Source organism: Lissotriton helveticus, chromosome 2_1 (genome assembly GCF_964261635.1).
Source record: "Lissotriton helveticus chromosome 2_1, aLisHel1.1, whole genome shotgun sequence".
NCBI lineage: Eukaryota > Metazoa > Chordata > Amphibia > Caudata > Salamandridae > Lissotriton > Lissotriton helveticus.
The window spans coordinates 1,134,108,570-1,134,124,751 of NC_136059.1; the positions used below are offsets into that span (position 1 = coordinate 1,134,108,570).

General features: G+C 44.9%; 2 protein-coding genes across 2 annotated transcripts in view; one reads left to right on the forward strand and one right to left on the reverse strand.

The window, feature by feature from the left end:
* Positions 1 to 16,182, reverse strand: part of SH3GL2 (SH3 domain containing GRB2 like 2, endophilin A1) — an 803,888-nt gene that overhangs the window by 397,367 nt on the left and 390,339 nt on the right. The gene's annotated exons all lie outside the window — the stretch shown is intronic.
* LOC144819127 (uncharacterized) lies at positions 10,266 to 15,108 on the forward strand. Its single transcript, XM_078677115.1, has 3 exons — positions 10,266 to 10,815; positions 11,091 to 11,383; positions 15,079 to 15,108. Exons 1-3 carry the CDS (start codon positions 10,395 to 10,397, stop codon positions 15,106 to 15,108), a joined length of 744 nt encoding a protein of 247 aa, XP_078533241.1. The 5' UTR covers positions 10,266 to 10,394.

Below are 16,182 nucleotides of genomic sequence, written 5' to 3' on the forward strand. Positions count from 1 at the left end.
CACGCGAGTTGGCAGTGAAATTTCTATTTCAGGTGAATAAGATGACTCTGTTTCGAGCTTGGTTGCGTAAAGATTTAGTGGAAGTGTTAGGTTGGGCAAGAGACTTGTCTGGATGACGCATTGACAGCGTCATAACCAGCAATTAGAATACTTTTTTAAATTGCATGGTGAAGGTTTGGAAGCTAATGATTGTGGAAAGAGTGCTGGAAAGATTATTATTTTTGGTTGGTTAGAAGGGTTATTTTGAGAAGTGGAAATATGGCTAGTGAGGGGCAAAGTATGCTAGAGAGAGACCTGAAGGTATATTAAGTCAGGAAATCATAAGAAAACTGATACAGCCTGAGATGAAAGAGGCAGTAAAGAAATCTTTGAATTCAATTTTGAGTCACAATAGGAAGCAGGTTCAGTAAGATAATGAATATTTGACTGTTCAAGAAGAAGAGGAAAATAAGAAAGGGAAATGCCTCAAAAAAGTTAAGCATTTAGACAAAATACATAAGGCAAAGAGGTAAGAGTTGTTCTCTTCCACATGCATGGAGAACCCAAAGATGGCAATTTGGAGAAGGAAATGTTTTGGGAGAAAGAAGGAAACGTAGAGAAAATTATATGATGAATATATTTTTGATTCTCAAAATGAGGATGATATTTTAGAGAATTCGGAGGAAGACATAAAGAGACCATCAACTCCTAGTAAAGTGATTAACAATCCATTAGGGGAAGTGATGTTTTCACCATTTGGGATAAGGCACCCAAGAAGTACAGATTGGTGGCCTTTACAGCACATTGGTAATTACATTAAAAGATGGTTAAGGAAGTCTTTGGATAAAGAGGTAAGAGTAGCCCTAAAGGCAGAACGCTCAAGGACTGTGATTGGGGATAAAGTGTATTGCACACCCAATGTGGATCCAGATTTATTTAATTTCTGTTCAAATTAGGTAGAGATCAACCATAAGGTCTTGGAAAATCACAAAAGCAATGGCAGGATAAGTTGTTACATATTTTGGGGCCTTTAGCAAGAAATTTCGGAATTGCAGAATTGATTCATCTAAGAAGTATTCCAGTGGATAATTAATTATTGAGGGGTTGAAGCCAAAGGGCTATTTGTTTTCTGGGCAATGCAAATGCTTGCTTGATTGCTGAGAGTTGTAGAGCAATATTAATGAAGATTAATCCTAAACTAGGAGATGTAGCCGGCAGAGAATCAAGTGACGATCCAAGAGGTCTCCTCTTTGGAGAAGGATTAGTAAAAAGTCTGGACTAATATGACCCCACTTTTACTGCTCTTAATAAAGCATAAAGTAATATACGCAGGGTTTTTGGAGGTAATGTTTTTGCCAGGGCCAGCAGACCGGGACAATATGTCAGCCAAGGATGGTCAGAGTCTCATTATGGTATACACAGATCCTGGTTGTAGTGCGAAGGTAATGAGGCCAGTTGTAGCCTTTTTAAGAGAGAGAGAGAGAGAGAGGAATGCGGCTAATAATTTATTTGGACAATATGCTTTTAATACCACAGAGCAAATAGAAATTGGTGGCTCAGTTGAAATTGGTATGGAGTTTGCTGGAGTGTTTTATAATAAGGAGGAAAACTCAATCTTTATTTCTTCAAGAAGGATGGAATTTTTAGAGTGTCAGATAGACACTGTGTAGATTAAGTTAATGCTGCTGGGGAAAATAGTAGGAAAAGTGAAAATAAGAAGTAAGGTGATAAGACATATTTTGGGAAAAGAGCGTTTGACACTAAGATTTGGCAAGAATGATTGGTTTGTTATCCTCCTGAATACAGCAGATTATTCCAGGCTGTTACAATATTGGGCCTTACAGAGAGTGAAAGGGAAAGCTGAAAGAAATGGACTATGGTATAGAGCTGTAGTGATTTTGGAGGAAGAGGGGAAAGAGGAGTTAATATGGTGTCTGGAGAATTTAGATCTTTCAAATGTCAAGGCGATTTTTGGGAGTTCATCAGATTTCATTTTGGAAAGAGATGCATGTTTGCGTGGTTGGGGCACTCGTTTGGGCGAAGTATAGTCTGGTGGTTGTTGCTGACTGGTGGAGAAGATATCTCAGATAATTCTTTTGGAGCCGACAGCAGGTCTTTATGCATTGAAAAGTTTCAAAGGTATATTGAAAGGGAGAAACAGTGTTGTTGCAGATGAACAATATGTCAGCGGTGTCGTACATAAATCGCTTAGGGGGTAGGCAATCAAAGCAGTTGGCAAATGTGACTAAGTATTTATAGTAATTGTAAATGGCATTTATGTAGGTTTTTAGAAGGTTGAAGAGGTTATTCATTAAAGGGGCGGATGAAGCAGAGAGAAGTCTGGAGAAGAGGACAATGATTTCATCATGTTGATGATTTAAAAGAGGCAGATGACTATAACATTGACTTATAGAGTATTTGTTGTTCTGGTTCTAGAACGGTTGTCATGGTAATGTTTTGTTTGCTTTTTAAAAGTCCTACTGCAGGAGGTCAGCATTAAAAGACCTAATGCATTATGCTAGCTAGCTTCTGTATTTTTTATGAAATCTTGATCTTTCTTCACATTCCTTGGATAACCACTATTCCAACTCCATGTCTAAGCAAGGAGGTCCCCGCGCAAGCTGCACAGTGGGATTCTTTTTGTTTGGACATGATGTTGCTGGTTCATTATACCAAGAGATCAGGTATACATGGCTTCCTGGACATGAGTTAGTGCACTTAGATTCAGGAAAGCTCAGATTACTCGGAGGTTTCAGACTAACGCCTTCTGTCACACTTTCTCTTGCACTGTGACCTTAAGAAGACTTGACTGGCTCTTTATTCATCCTTGCTCAGTGCAGGAGGCTATCTGAAGGAATAAAACACTCAATCGGTGAAGGCCCCTATCATAATAAGAAGTGAAGAGTTTTGTGTCCCCCAGTGCTCAGGTGAGATCCTACTACTCAAGAGGCAGAGGTGGCACATGTTGCAGGTCAGACATTGACCTCCTTGGTTGATGGTCAGGCAGAATTTTGTGGTAGGTAACTCCAACGCCGGACTAATAACAGACACATGAGTAGATGCACCACCCTCCTCACTCCCACTCCAAATTCAAGAGGAACAGGAGTTTTCACCAGAGAGTCTAAAGTAACCTATACTTTGGCCCCCTTGAAGTCACAGTCAGTGCTACAGGTTAGTTCACTCAGGACTCTGGTGCCACTCTGGTGGTTTTCCACATCTGATAAGGTGGACGCCATGGTAGACTGCTATCTCTCCAACCTAAGGGAACAGGAGCATTCTACAAATTAACATTTAAGACAAATATTGAAAAAGCCCCAAAATAAAGTTTGAGTTTATGTATCATACTTGTGTGCTTGTGTTCATATAGTTACAGTATCTCCAGAGCCATTAAGTTAACCTAGATTGTCAAGCTTTTGTGGCAAGAACTACTGGACGCAATAGAAGTTACACGTTAACTTCACATCAGTCTTACAGTGTATTGTGACAGGATCTGTGCTTACTGTCATTGCAGCCTCAGCTGCACACAATATGTGGGATTTAAGGAAAAGCCACAGAGCAGAAACTCTTCTGAAAACAAAACATAGGTCCAGACAAATCCTAAATATGTTTGAACAGCAGTTTGCAAATCGTTCTCATTCAATGTTGGTAGAGTCTATATGCGAAGCTGAATTGAGGCAGCTTTCTCTTCTTGTGTAAGGTGTGCTCGTGTTTTGTGCTTTCATTTTCAAGAAAATCTAGGAACATGTCACTTCAGGAAAAGGAATGAGGAGTCCTGTAAAATTGTTAGTGATTGGGGCAGAAGATGGCCAAGAAACCTGTCCACCAAACTCCCAGTTCACTTGCTCAATTTAGAGTTGGGTAAACAACCATACTTCTGATCATGGGGCAAAACTTTAGTGTCTTCAGAGGAAGCACAAAGGCAGAGTCTCCTCTCTAAGGTCAGTGCTCTCCCCCAGGCAGTTGGAGATATCTATATATGTTGAGCTGCAGTTCCCCAGGACAGCTTGACATGCCACTGCTCTTGCGGAATGGAGTATATCCCAACAAACTTTAAATAAACTCCAAAATCAGTCCACTGAACACATGCTAAACATAATTTGGTTATTGTGAGTACCACAGGTTCGTCATTCTGTTTTACATCATTTATCCTCAGTAATACAATTCCTCCTTATGTAAGCATTTTTAATTGACATTTGCATTGTGGGAGTAAACTTAGCTTTTGATTGGACCATAACATTGCCCATTTTTCCACTGTGATAGTGCACAACTAAGCTTCTGCTTGCGCCTTAATAGATGGAGTTGAACTTCTCAATAAGAGAATGTGGGGGGGCTGTGCTGTACAGAGTGTGTGGATTGTCACTGGGAATTGAGGATTTCGATGCACAGTCCAGTGCATGCTTTCCTCAGTGCCTTTATCCACCAAATCATTGAGATTCGCTGTCATTATGTGAATCCTATGCTCCATTACTCTTAACGCATATCAACATTACACTCATGAACCACAAAAATATCTACTTCTGGGATTGTAGAAAATCTTTGAAAATTGTCTGTTTTTGGCCGATTTTACAATACTTCTGTGATTGCTACAAACCTTTGAATATTGTCTGTTTTTGGATGTTTTTACAAAGTGAGCATTACAGTGTGAGAAGTTGCATATTCCTGAGCCCTTTCTTTGATTTATGGAGTATGGAGGGCTTACTTTGAGCCATCGGATGCAGGTGGGGCCCACCAGCTCTCAGTTTTGGGGCCCAGAACTTATTTTCCATCCTATGACATTGACCCAGAATAGGAGAGAGAAAGGAAGAAAAGCGGGAAAGCGGAGGAAGAGAAAGACGTAAAAACAGTCACAAACAGAGAAAGAAGAGGTGAAAAATAACCTGCTAGAGTGAGATAAAGGGGCAGGGAGTGTATGGTGGTGGTTGTAAAAGTGATGAAGTGTAATGGAGACTAGATATCCTTGGTATTTGGCAATCCCAGTGTTGGACCAGTCCCACTCTGCAGAGTCACCCCCAAACAGTTTGCCATTTGCCCTCCACTTTTTGCAGAATTTGTTTTGTTGGCCTTAAGACTGTGTACTTTACCAATGCTAACCAGTGCTAAAGTGCATGTGCTCTCTCCTTTAAACGGGGTTTAATTGGCTTATACCCAATTTACATACTTGATTTACTTGTAAGTATCCCTTGTAGAGTGGTGTACCATATACCCAGGGACAGTATTTAAATGCTACCAGTGGGCCTGCAGCACATATTGTACCACCCAATTAAGAAGCACCTTAAAATATTCCCCAGGCTTGCCATTGCAGCCTGAGTGCAGATTTAAATTGCCATGTCGACTTGGTATTTAAACCCCCTTGCCAATCCTTAAACTTCCCTTTTATTACATATAGGTCACCTCTAGGGTGGGCCCTAGGTGTCCCCTAGGGCAGGGTGCTGTTTATGTAAAAGGTTGGACATGTACTTTTGAGTTGTATTTGTCCTGGTAGTGAAAAACTCCAAATTCATTTTTCATTACTATGAGGCTGACCCTTCCCGTAGGATATCATTGGGGACTCCTTATTACATTTAATAAGCTGCAATTTCCAGATGGTTTGGAATTGTGTTGAAAAGCCCTATTTAATGGTAAGTCAGTTTTTTTCACAATTTTATAAATGCCACTTTTAGAGAGTTGGCATTTTTCTGCACCTATTCCTTTTTGTGCATGTAGGCCGACCTGGGTAAGATAACTATGTGTAACTGACAGACTTTGTGAATGCCTTCCAGACAGTCACACAATAGGTAGGACAACAGACACCAACTCTCCAGTACACTTCTGGGCCTGTGAATACTCTGCCACGAAGAAGGACTGTTGTGCTGCAACAAGGACTGCACTCTGCAGGACTGCTGCTCTAAAGGAACTGCTGCCCTGCTGCTCACTTGCCTATTAAAGAAGAAGTGGACCTGCAACTTCATCTTGAACCCAGGAGCCCAAAGTGACTCAAAGGGCTAGCCTGATGCCCTCCTGATCTGAGCCTCAGGGACATACACAGCTCCTCAACCAGCTCCTGGACCCACCTGCAGCAAATTCCTGACCCCCAAGTGGTGCCTCTCAGGTCCTGGACCCTTGGTGTGGCTTACGGGCACTTGAAATCAAGCTTTTGGGGTCTTCGTGACTGCGAACATGCCCAGTCACACCGAAACCGCACCGCGCCTACCAAAGATCAGCGTGAGCCGCCACCAACCTGTCTTTGCACAGCAAGCATCGATTAACCCACAGAAGACTGCCACAGCGAAGCTCAAGCCTATCCCTCTGCGGCGCCCGGCCTGCTCTTCGCACTACTCCAACCTATGCCTGAGATACTTTCCTTGCTCCCTTCATCCCTCCCCAACACATATGGGACTCATGGCACAAAACGTGAGAAGGTAAAAACTTCACCAGGACTAATCCGGAACTTTGTCAGACCCGTGCTCTATCGCGGTCTTCCTGAACTTTTGACTTTGACCCGGTCCAGCATGACCAGTTAGCTGTGATTGGCGCTTTCTGCTTTTAGGCACTACTTTACAGTTTAGTCTTCAAAAGTTCATAACTCCGGTTCTACTGATTGGATTGTTGTCATTTTGATCTTGTTTTATTTGTCAAATTCTGCTCTACTTTTCTAACATGATGTGGGGTACTAATTGTATGCCAGATTTCAGGTTGCTTTTATCTCTTTATCCTTTTCTGAATGTTACCATTTCTTTGCATTTATTTCACACCGACAAATAATTTCCAAACTGAAAAATAAAAGGATCAGATGCTATTCTTCCTAATAAGCGTGAGACAGCCCAACATTGAAAAGTAGTATTAATATCCTACCATACCACTACCAACCTAAGTTCTTCTTGGTAAGTCCCTGCTATTTTCTAGCCTGGAGCAATTATTTTACCCCCTTACAGGCAGTGAACCATCTTAAAATCATAATATCTATTACATTTGTCTACTATGCCAGTTGGGTCATCTCTATGACAATCGTGATATTTAGCTCAGTAGTGACTGCTACAGAGAAGTATTGGTGGAAGGGGGGGCGTGGGGGTTAAAAAAAAGAAAAGGAAAAAAAATCAATTTTCACTTACCTGCACTCCGCTGCCTCTCCTCCGTCCTCATCGGTCGACGCAGGAAGCACAGAGGCTCCGAGACTCCCCTAAGCCAATCACGACGCTTCTGTCCTCAGCATGACATCAGCGTTGTGATTGGTCTGCGCAGACTGGTTCGGTGCACAAACCGGTAGAGAGAGCCTGTGCATGTTCTCCACCCAGTTGTGGAATACAGCCAGGTGGAGAACATGCTGAGTGCGCATGACTGTTTGGCCTGCCCAAGACGGCTGGCCAAACTGCCATGCGCTCTTAGAAAGCGCCCATCACTCCGCCCCCTGCTCTGTGGGCAGCCCAGCCCCACCCCGCACCTAAAAGAAACACAAAGGAGCCAATACTGAAAAATAAAATGATAACATGGTGTATGTTTCCTGTGGGGCGACGCTCCTCCGCCTTAGCGGAGACCGCTGCTGATTTCGCTCCAACCTACTTGCATAAAGTGACTTTCTAGAAGCACTGGGTTCGGGAAATTTGCTTATCCTACAAAATAAGCAGAGTAGGCCTAATTTGACCTGACAAACCACAGTCAATCTGTATTACCAACTCTTACAGCAAAAACTGAAAACTGTGTAGTCGTCAACCTCCAAAACCACATGTACAATTAAAACCAACCAGTCACTCACCGGTGGTACCCTTACTCTTCACACGGCTGACATACCCTTCCTGATGCAGCATAATAGTGACTCATGACTCTAAATCAATGCAATCTTAAACTGGCAATATGGATCTACAACTTAAGTATCTCACAATAAGTTCCTTGTGGCAAAAAACGCCAACTTATTTTGTGTCCCGTAAGTTTAGTCACGCAATCATAGATATACCTCTTTCCTAGTTCTTTTTAATTGCATTTATATAGCAAGGCAATATGCCACTTCTTCAAATATGTCCTTCCAAGAAAAATATTTAAAACGTTTATTTTGATTACCAGTTGTTCACTTCCCTGATTCTAGGGGCTTGCTTAATATTTTTATGGAGTGTTTTATGTGAATACTTTACAGCAGTTCATTGAAAATGCCCACTCGAGTTCAAATGCTTTGCCATCATTGTGGGATGTATGGTGTAACATCATCTGAAACTCAGCCTTTGAAAGACAGGATATTTCCTGATTGTACTTTTGATGAGTGGTCCTTTGACTTCAAATCCAGTAGAAACATTTAAATCATCACCATTACTGACAAACCATATAAGATCTTAACTGTTACAATTCAGGTTGCTTAGTAGAGTACTTAATTCTTCTGCCCATAGGTTTCAGAACCTTTATTCAATCCAGTTTTATTTGCCAAATAACATACAGAAAACCATATATTTGGCATAGCTAAATCTGCTGTGCTACTCGCGAAGCCATCCCAAATATAGACAGTGCACTTTTCCACTCAATACGAAATACCTTGAGTACATCGCCATCAACCTGACCCATCTTATCCTCCATCCACATACAGGAGCTTTTCAAAATACAATAGTTTTGCAGCCGAGTAATCCAACTCCCAACAGTCTACAGATATAGATAATGAGAAGTCCAGAAGCATTGCATTGATTTACCTATGGATGTCCTTCGTCTACAAAAGTATGCCTCAGGCACAATCATCCTTTTTCGAATGTCCTCGTCACCTGGATCTACTTGCTCCAACTTTTCTGTGCAAATCTTCCTCTTTACCATCCTAAAGTTATTCAACTGAAGTTACAATCAAAAGCATTCAATATTCACTCTGAATGAAGGGTAAAAAGTGGCACATCTTTCAGGACTCTTATTTGCTTTTAATATCTTAGGTCCTATGGTTCTGGTCAGTCACATGGGGCACTAGACATTAATAATGGAATAGTAATGACCACAACCTCTTTTCTCATATCCAGCAAGTCACAACATGCTTGATAGGATTGTTATTTTTTAATCATAGCAGATATAAATAAATGGAGATTCCACATGATCCCTTTCCTGTTGTCTCATGTTCAATTTCCTAATTACCTGACAATTAAAGAATGAATTAAATAGTAACAATTGTTTGCAGATAGTGCCCGGCTTCTGCCAGACCTCCTTGTGGATTAGGGGACAGGTTATCAATAATTAAGACCAGAAGTGTGGTTGAGCAAAGTAAAATGTGGTATAACGTATTTCCTCAATCGCAGAAAGACTGAAATCCTGAAGTTTTTCTGCTTCACCTAAAGATACCAAGGTAGTCTTCAAATTTGCTTGAGAAAGATTTTAATCTGATGACTTTATTCAGGCTAGGATGATATTTGAATCTCACAGTAGAGCAGTTACAAAAGGTACCATTTGCATATTTACAACCTTGGTGTGTCCCTTTGTCAATACTTGATTCAGAGTAGTGTTTTTGGAGCATGTAGTTTTTTAACTGCAGTACCCATAAAACATCAAACCACAAATTGCAACTGACAAGCAATAGGGCCATATGAATCACCGAGTGAAGAGTCTGACCATGGATCTGAGAAAAAGAGCAGACTAGGTTTGTTGCCTGCAAAGCAGGTGAATAAGATATTTACTGACACTCAGAGGAGCCTTACAGGTGATTTTCAGCAATCTGACACCTTGCTGAAACTCAATGCTAAGAGGGTCAAGGATCTAACTAGGTCAAACGTCTCTGCTGTGGAACTTCCTTTCAGAGAAGATACATTGTAGAAGATCTGAGGAAAAGAGACAGCTGAAGCAGTGTGGCAGAAACCAGCAAAACTCCTGGTGACTTAGGGCCCGATGTAGGTAAAAGGGAATTTCCGATTCCAAAATACCGAGGTGGGCCGAATCGGTATTCTGAAATCGGAAAACGAGATGTAGGAAACAAACAGCGAAATAATAGGGAATCGGTCGGCATCGGTAATGTGAATCGGTACGTACCGAATCATCACGGACCGAATCGGAAAGTACCGATTCGCCTACCACCGAATCGGAACTAGCCGAATCGGCTACCACCGAATCGGAACTAGCCGAATCGGCTACCACCGAATCGGAATCAGCCGAGTCGGAAAAATCAGAATCGGCTATTACCGATTCGGAGGTATGAAAACACACCCATGGCCAAAAAGCCCATAGGAATGCATTGAAGAAACCGATTCGGCTATCTCCGAATCGGATGATACCGATTCGGATTTTACCGAATCGGTAATATCCGATTCGGAGATAGCCGAATCGGCAAAAGCCGCTTCGGCCAATGAGGTGGCTCCCCCTCCCCCTCCCAAACAGGGAGTGGCAACCCTGGCAGGTGCAGCCAATTAAGAACTTTCTGGAGAGCCAGCCTGAGCTGAGCAGTCACAGTTAGCAGCAGTGGGAGTAGGAGGTAGTGAACTGTTCAGACCAAGATGGCAAACCAGAGTGAGAGCCAGAAGTCCAGCCAGAAGAGGAAGCCTAAGTTCAGCAGCACCGAGCTGCAGGTGTTGGTTGAGGAGGTGGTGAGGGTGCACCGGCAGCTATTCGGAAAGCTGTCCCTCAATGTGCCAGAAAGCACCAAGAGGAGGCTCTGGAGCGATATCGGTCAGAAGGTCAACGCTGTGGGTGTCACCCCCAGGTCCCTGGATGAGCTGAAGAAGCGCTTCTACGACATCCGCAGCCTGACCAAACGGAAGATGGCAGAGATCCAGAAGCAGGCTGGAGTCACTGGTGGTGGCAGGAACCCGGCGCCACCCCTCACCGAGCTGGAGGAACTGGTCTCCAGCACCATTGAGAGGGAGAGCGTGACCGGAATTGGGACCCTGGACAGCTCAGCCAGAGCTACAGCTACAGGTAAGAGGCATGCGCATCAGGACACACCCTACCAGACACCTCCCCATTAGACACAATGCATAGCCAAACCCCAGCACAGTACTGCAACCAACATACAAGAGACAAGCATCATGGTACATCCAGTCAGCAGTAGGTATCAAAATATGGCAGTGCAGAATCACAAGACATGAAACAGTGGAACACATTCTACGGAGATGCTAGGACATGTGGAATGCTTTAATTGTACTGACTGTAATACATCGGTACTCTATTTACAAATGCTTCTTTGTACCTAGGGGCACCATCAGGCGGACAAACACTGCCAAAGGAGGCAGCAGCACCATCTACCACTGCACTCGCAGGGCCGAGCACGAGTCAGGCTGCCGAGGAGGAGGAGGAAAACACCATAGGCCTGGATATTGAGGGAGACCTGGAAATTGACTTTGATGCACTTCACTCCCCACAAATGCAAAGCACACCCTCCTTGCAATTCTCCCCAGAGAACTCCCCGACAAGGGAGCTCTTTCCACCTACACCAGCTCCTGCCACTGTGGCTCCAGTACACCCTGTCCTGGGAGCAGGGGCTCAGGCCCCGGCCAGCACCACACGCCCACCAGTGGCACCCCAGCCCACGCAGCAGGCGGGCAGCAGCAGTACCCGGCGCCGTGCCATTCCCACCACTGCAGACCCAGCACGGGAGGCCAGTGTGTTCCGGGGCCTCGAAGGCAATATGGTGAAGATCCAAAGGCAGCAGGCGAAATCCATCATGGCATGCCAACGCCAGCTCCTGCAGCACAACCTGCAGATGGGGGAAATGGTGAAAGGATTTCAGGCCTTTGTGGCTTCCAACAAGGAGGCAGTAGCAGGTTTAGGCAGGCTAACCACTGCCATCACACAGTTATGTGGCAGAATGGAGGAGCAAGAGGTGGTGCGCAGGCGGGATGCCCGGGTGCAGAACCGCTCCTTGAGCCGCCTTGCTGCAGCAACGGCACAACTCTGTCAGCGTGGTGCCAACATGGAGTCTAGTCTCGCTCAAAATACCGCAGAGTTGACAAGGGGAATGGCCCGCATCACGACAGCAATGGAGGCCTTGATCATCTCTAACACTGCCGCAAATCCTGCCCTGGACCTGGGGGATGCTGGGGACAGCAGCAGCCGCAGCAGCCCGGCCAGCGCTGCGTCAGAGCCACGCAGGAGCACCAGGCGCTCCGCAGATGCCGCTGGTCATTCTGAAGGGGGTGAGGGACACCACAGTGGGGCTGCAAAGCGCTCAAAGAAATAGCCTAGCAAGGGCGGGTGAGGCAACCTGGACCCTAGACTTTTGTTTTCATTGACATTACACCTTTTTTTTGTTGCACATCAGTGCAGTAACTGTGTAGCAACAGTATTAAAAATTGCTTATTCAACACAACCATTCACCTGTCTGTGCATTTGTACTCACTCAGAAATAGTTTGCTGTTATCTCCTCACGTCTATGTCTCCCATCACTTGGCGTACACACCCCAGCTGGCTGTGTTAGTGGCACAGCTTCGTCGTCATCATGGTCCTCGTAGTCACTCAACTCCACCTCAGTGCCCTTCTTCACCGCAAGGTTGTGTAACATTGCACAGACAGCTATGATTTTGCAACAGGTGATGGGGGTGTACTGCCTTGCACCTCCACTCTTGTGCAGGCATCTAAACCTGCTTTTCCAGATGCCGAATGTCCTTTCCACAACATTCCTGGTGCTTTTGTGGGCACGGTTATACCTCCTTTGGCTGGGTGTAGAGGGGTTGAGGTAGGGGGTGAGAATGAATGAACGGAGGGCATATGCACTGTCGCCTAGAAGGATAAGGGGTAAAATTACTTACATGCATACATGTATTTCACTTTGCTGTTTTTGGTTATGGGGGGCTGATGATGTGTCTCACCTAGGAGGTATCCTTCTCCAAATTCCCCAGCCATCAGCCGTGCATAGATGCCGCTCTGTTGGAAAATGTAGGAGTCGTGGGTACTACCCGGAAATTTTGCTACCAGGTCTGTGATGATGCATTTCGCATTGCAGATCACCTGTACGTTGATGGTGTGAGTGGACTTCCGATTGCGGTAGATGTATTCTGTGTCAGATGGTGGGCAAATCGGAATGTGTGTGCCGTCTATGCAGCCAATGATGTGGGGGAATCTTGCCATCTGGTAAAAGTCTGCTTTGGTCTGTACAAGTTCTGCCTGGGTTGCAGGGAAGGAAATGTAGTGGGCCATCCTCTGGATCATGGCATCAAGGAACTTGTGGAAGAACCTTGACAGGCTGCTCTGGGTCACCCCTCCTGCCACAGCGACTACACTTTGGTAGCTGCCAGACGCCAGCAGGTGTAGGCAGCATAGCACCTGCACCTGCACAGGGATTGCGTGTGCCCTTGGGGTGGGGTGCTGCAACAGGGGTTGGAGGTCCCTAATGAGGTCTGTGATGGTCTCTGAGTCCAGCCTGTACCGCTGTAGGATCTCTGCATCTGTCAGCATGACCAGGGTGATACGTTGTCTGTATACCTGCTCCTCTCTTTGCCATTCCCTCTCTCCTTGCTGCTGTAGCCGTAGCCGCCTCGCTATGACATAAAAAGCTGCCATCCTGCAAGTTGCAATGCATTTTGGGGCTGTTTTTATGGGTTGGAGTTGGTTACCACCTGATCGTAATCCATGGTAATTGCCGAGTGGATTCTACCGATTTTAAGCCAAAATCGGTGTTTCTGTGTCTCCCTACATCTCCCCATCTGTCCGAAGCGGGGATTTTCCCGATCGGTGAATCTACCGAATTGGTAGGTTCTCCGATTTGCCTTCTGTCCGATTCGGTGTCTCTACCGAATCGGTACATGCACCGAATCGGCTTATGTCCGAATCGGTGTCACTACCGAATCGGTACATGCACCGATTCGGCTTATGTCCGATTCGGTGTCACTACCGATTCGGTACATGCACCGATTCGGCTTATGTCCGATTCGGTGTCACTACCGAATCGGTACATGCACCGATTCGGCTTATGTCCGATTCGGTGTCACTACCGAATCGGTACATGCACCGATTCGGTGTTTGCATCCGATTCGGTGTGTTACCGATTCGTACTGTATCCGATTTTCGGTATGTACGTATCGCATTCTTTTACATTCGGTAATCATTCCGATTAGGTTTTCGCTCCCATTTGTACTTTTTTTTGTGCCCTACATCTCGATGCCAGTATACCGATCGGTAAGGGCCCAGATTCGGTATTTTCGGCCGTTACCGATCGGTAACGGCCTACCTACATCGGGCCCTTAACCTTTTGATCGTGGTCCTGACCGCTAGCAGGGTCATCATTTTTATCACTTGAACCAGTGGAATGGTCTCTAAGAAGTCTTTCCAGGTTGGTTGAGTACTTTTGGAAGACCAAGAAAGAAGGAAGACACAGAATTTGAGACTTGGACAATTTTTCATTTCTGGAAGACGAGGACAAGTACACGAGCACCCACTGAAGACATGGGCAAGGTGGGCAAGCTTTGCTGGTGTGCCTTACTCTGAGATTTCTGCTGCAACCTTTGAGCCTTGCTCTACTGATGGACTTCGACCGTCACAAACAATTCTAAGTCAAAAGGGACCCTATCAGAGTGGAAAGAAGTGCCAAAGTGTGCCTGATGAAGATGCAACCTCTGCAGCTAAGATTTCCAATTTTGACAGGCTTGCAGCTTCACATAGTGAAGTTTTAGGTTACAGTGTACTGCAAACCTGACATATCCAGCCCTTTGGAGCCTTAGTCTGCCAGAGTGACTTAGTGCAAAGGTAAAAGTCTTGACCAAGTCGACACAATAACAGTCACTCAACCTCACTGCATTGCACTGCATAAAAGGCACTTTTGGGTATAAGTACTCGGGCTCTGCCCCTAACAAATCAGTACACTGCTGGACCTGGGAGGAACCGTGCTGGAGTAAAGACTTCTGTGCTAAAAGAATTGGGACTTTGATGTGACTGACTGTTCTGAGGAACTGCTTCTTTGCTTTGCTGAGCTGTCCTGCTGATCGCTGACCTGAGGACAAGGACTGGACCATCTCACTTGACCTCAGAGTGACTTCAAGGGCTTGATGGCTTACCTCTTGTTTTCGGATGTCTCAAGGACACAAAAGACTTCCTACAATCCTGCTGGTGTTGCTGAACTCTGCCATCTGTGAGTCTAACCCTGGCTTGAGGTGCCCCCTTCAGTCCTGGGCATCAGAAGTGGGTTCTGCACCTGATTTCTGCAAAAACCAACAAATTACCTCGACTGTGTGATAATTTCCTCCACAGTGCCAGTTCGATGCCGACACTGTTCGATAATGAACAATCCACAGTCTGTGAGGCTCGATGATGATGCAGAGGCAGCACGACGATTAAGCTTTGCATTCACTTGAAAGGAGCTCGACGAGGACGCTGGCCCCTCTCTGCATGGCTTGACGACAACGCAGTAAACTTGCGGCGTCGACCAAAGCTCCATCCAAGGTATTTCCTCAGCTGGACCTGTCTGGGTCCTGTAGCCAGCCTGCCTTCCATCGCTGTTGGCCTATGCACCGGTCCCTTGCACCCTCATGTAATCTATTGACAGCTAGTGACTATTTTATATTTATTCTTTAAAAATTCATATCTCGGCTTCTATTTATTGGATTTTTATCGCTGTGGTCTTATTTTACTCAGATAAATATTCTCTATTTTTCTAAATGCATATGGAATCATTTTGTGGTGTTTACATTGAGTTACTGTAATTTAAGTGTGAAACAATTATCTCAGTTTTGGGAGAAGTTGCACAAGACAGAAAGTTATCCTTTCCTAAGAAGACCCCTCACTCACCAACCTAGTTGGTGACATGCTTCATCATCGGGGTCCCACCGAACTTTCCTTCTTGTGCAACTTCTCCCAAAACTCTGAGACTCTGAAAGGTCTCTTGGTGGTACTCCTCCTACTGTTTGTTTACTTGATCGTTAAGGGGACCAGGAGTATTCCCCTCCACATAGTGGAAATCCCTTTCTCTCTCCTGTTTTTTTCCACACAAATATTTTACACATTGCCTCTTAAGTCTCACTGCTCTGTACCACGCTACCAGAGGTTGAGCACTCATTAATTTAGGGTGTGTATCTGAGTTACCCTGACATGGGTGGTGTTCCCTACTTGGAGAGGGTGCAAACCTCTGCCAACAAGAGACCCTATTTCTAACAGTAAGTCCCAGACTAATCGGTCATTTCGAAAGTGAATCAGACAAACGCAATATAAGATACCTTTGCCCTCCTCCCACGACATATTAATGACCAACGGAAAATTTGAGATGGCTCTTGGGTTGTGCTTCTTCAATAGGGCTCATAAATGCATCTGATCAGCATTTACCCTACTCATAACTGTTATTGCTCTCAGTCCTCAGGT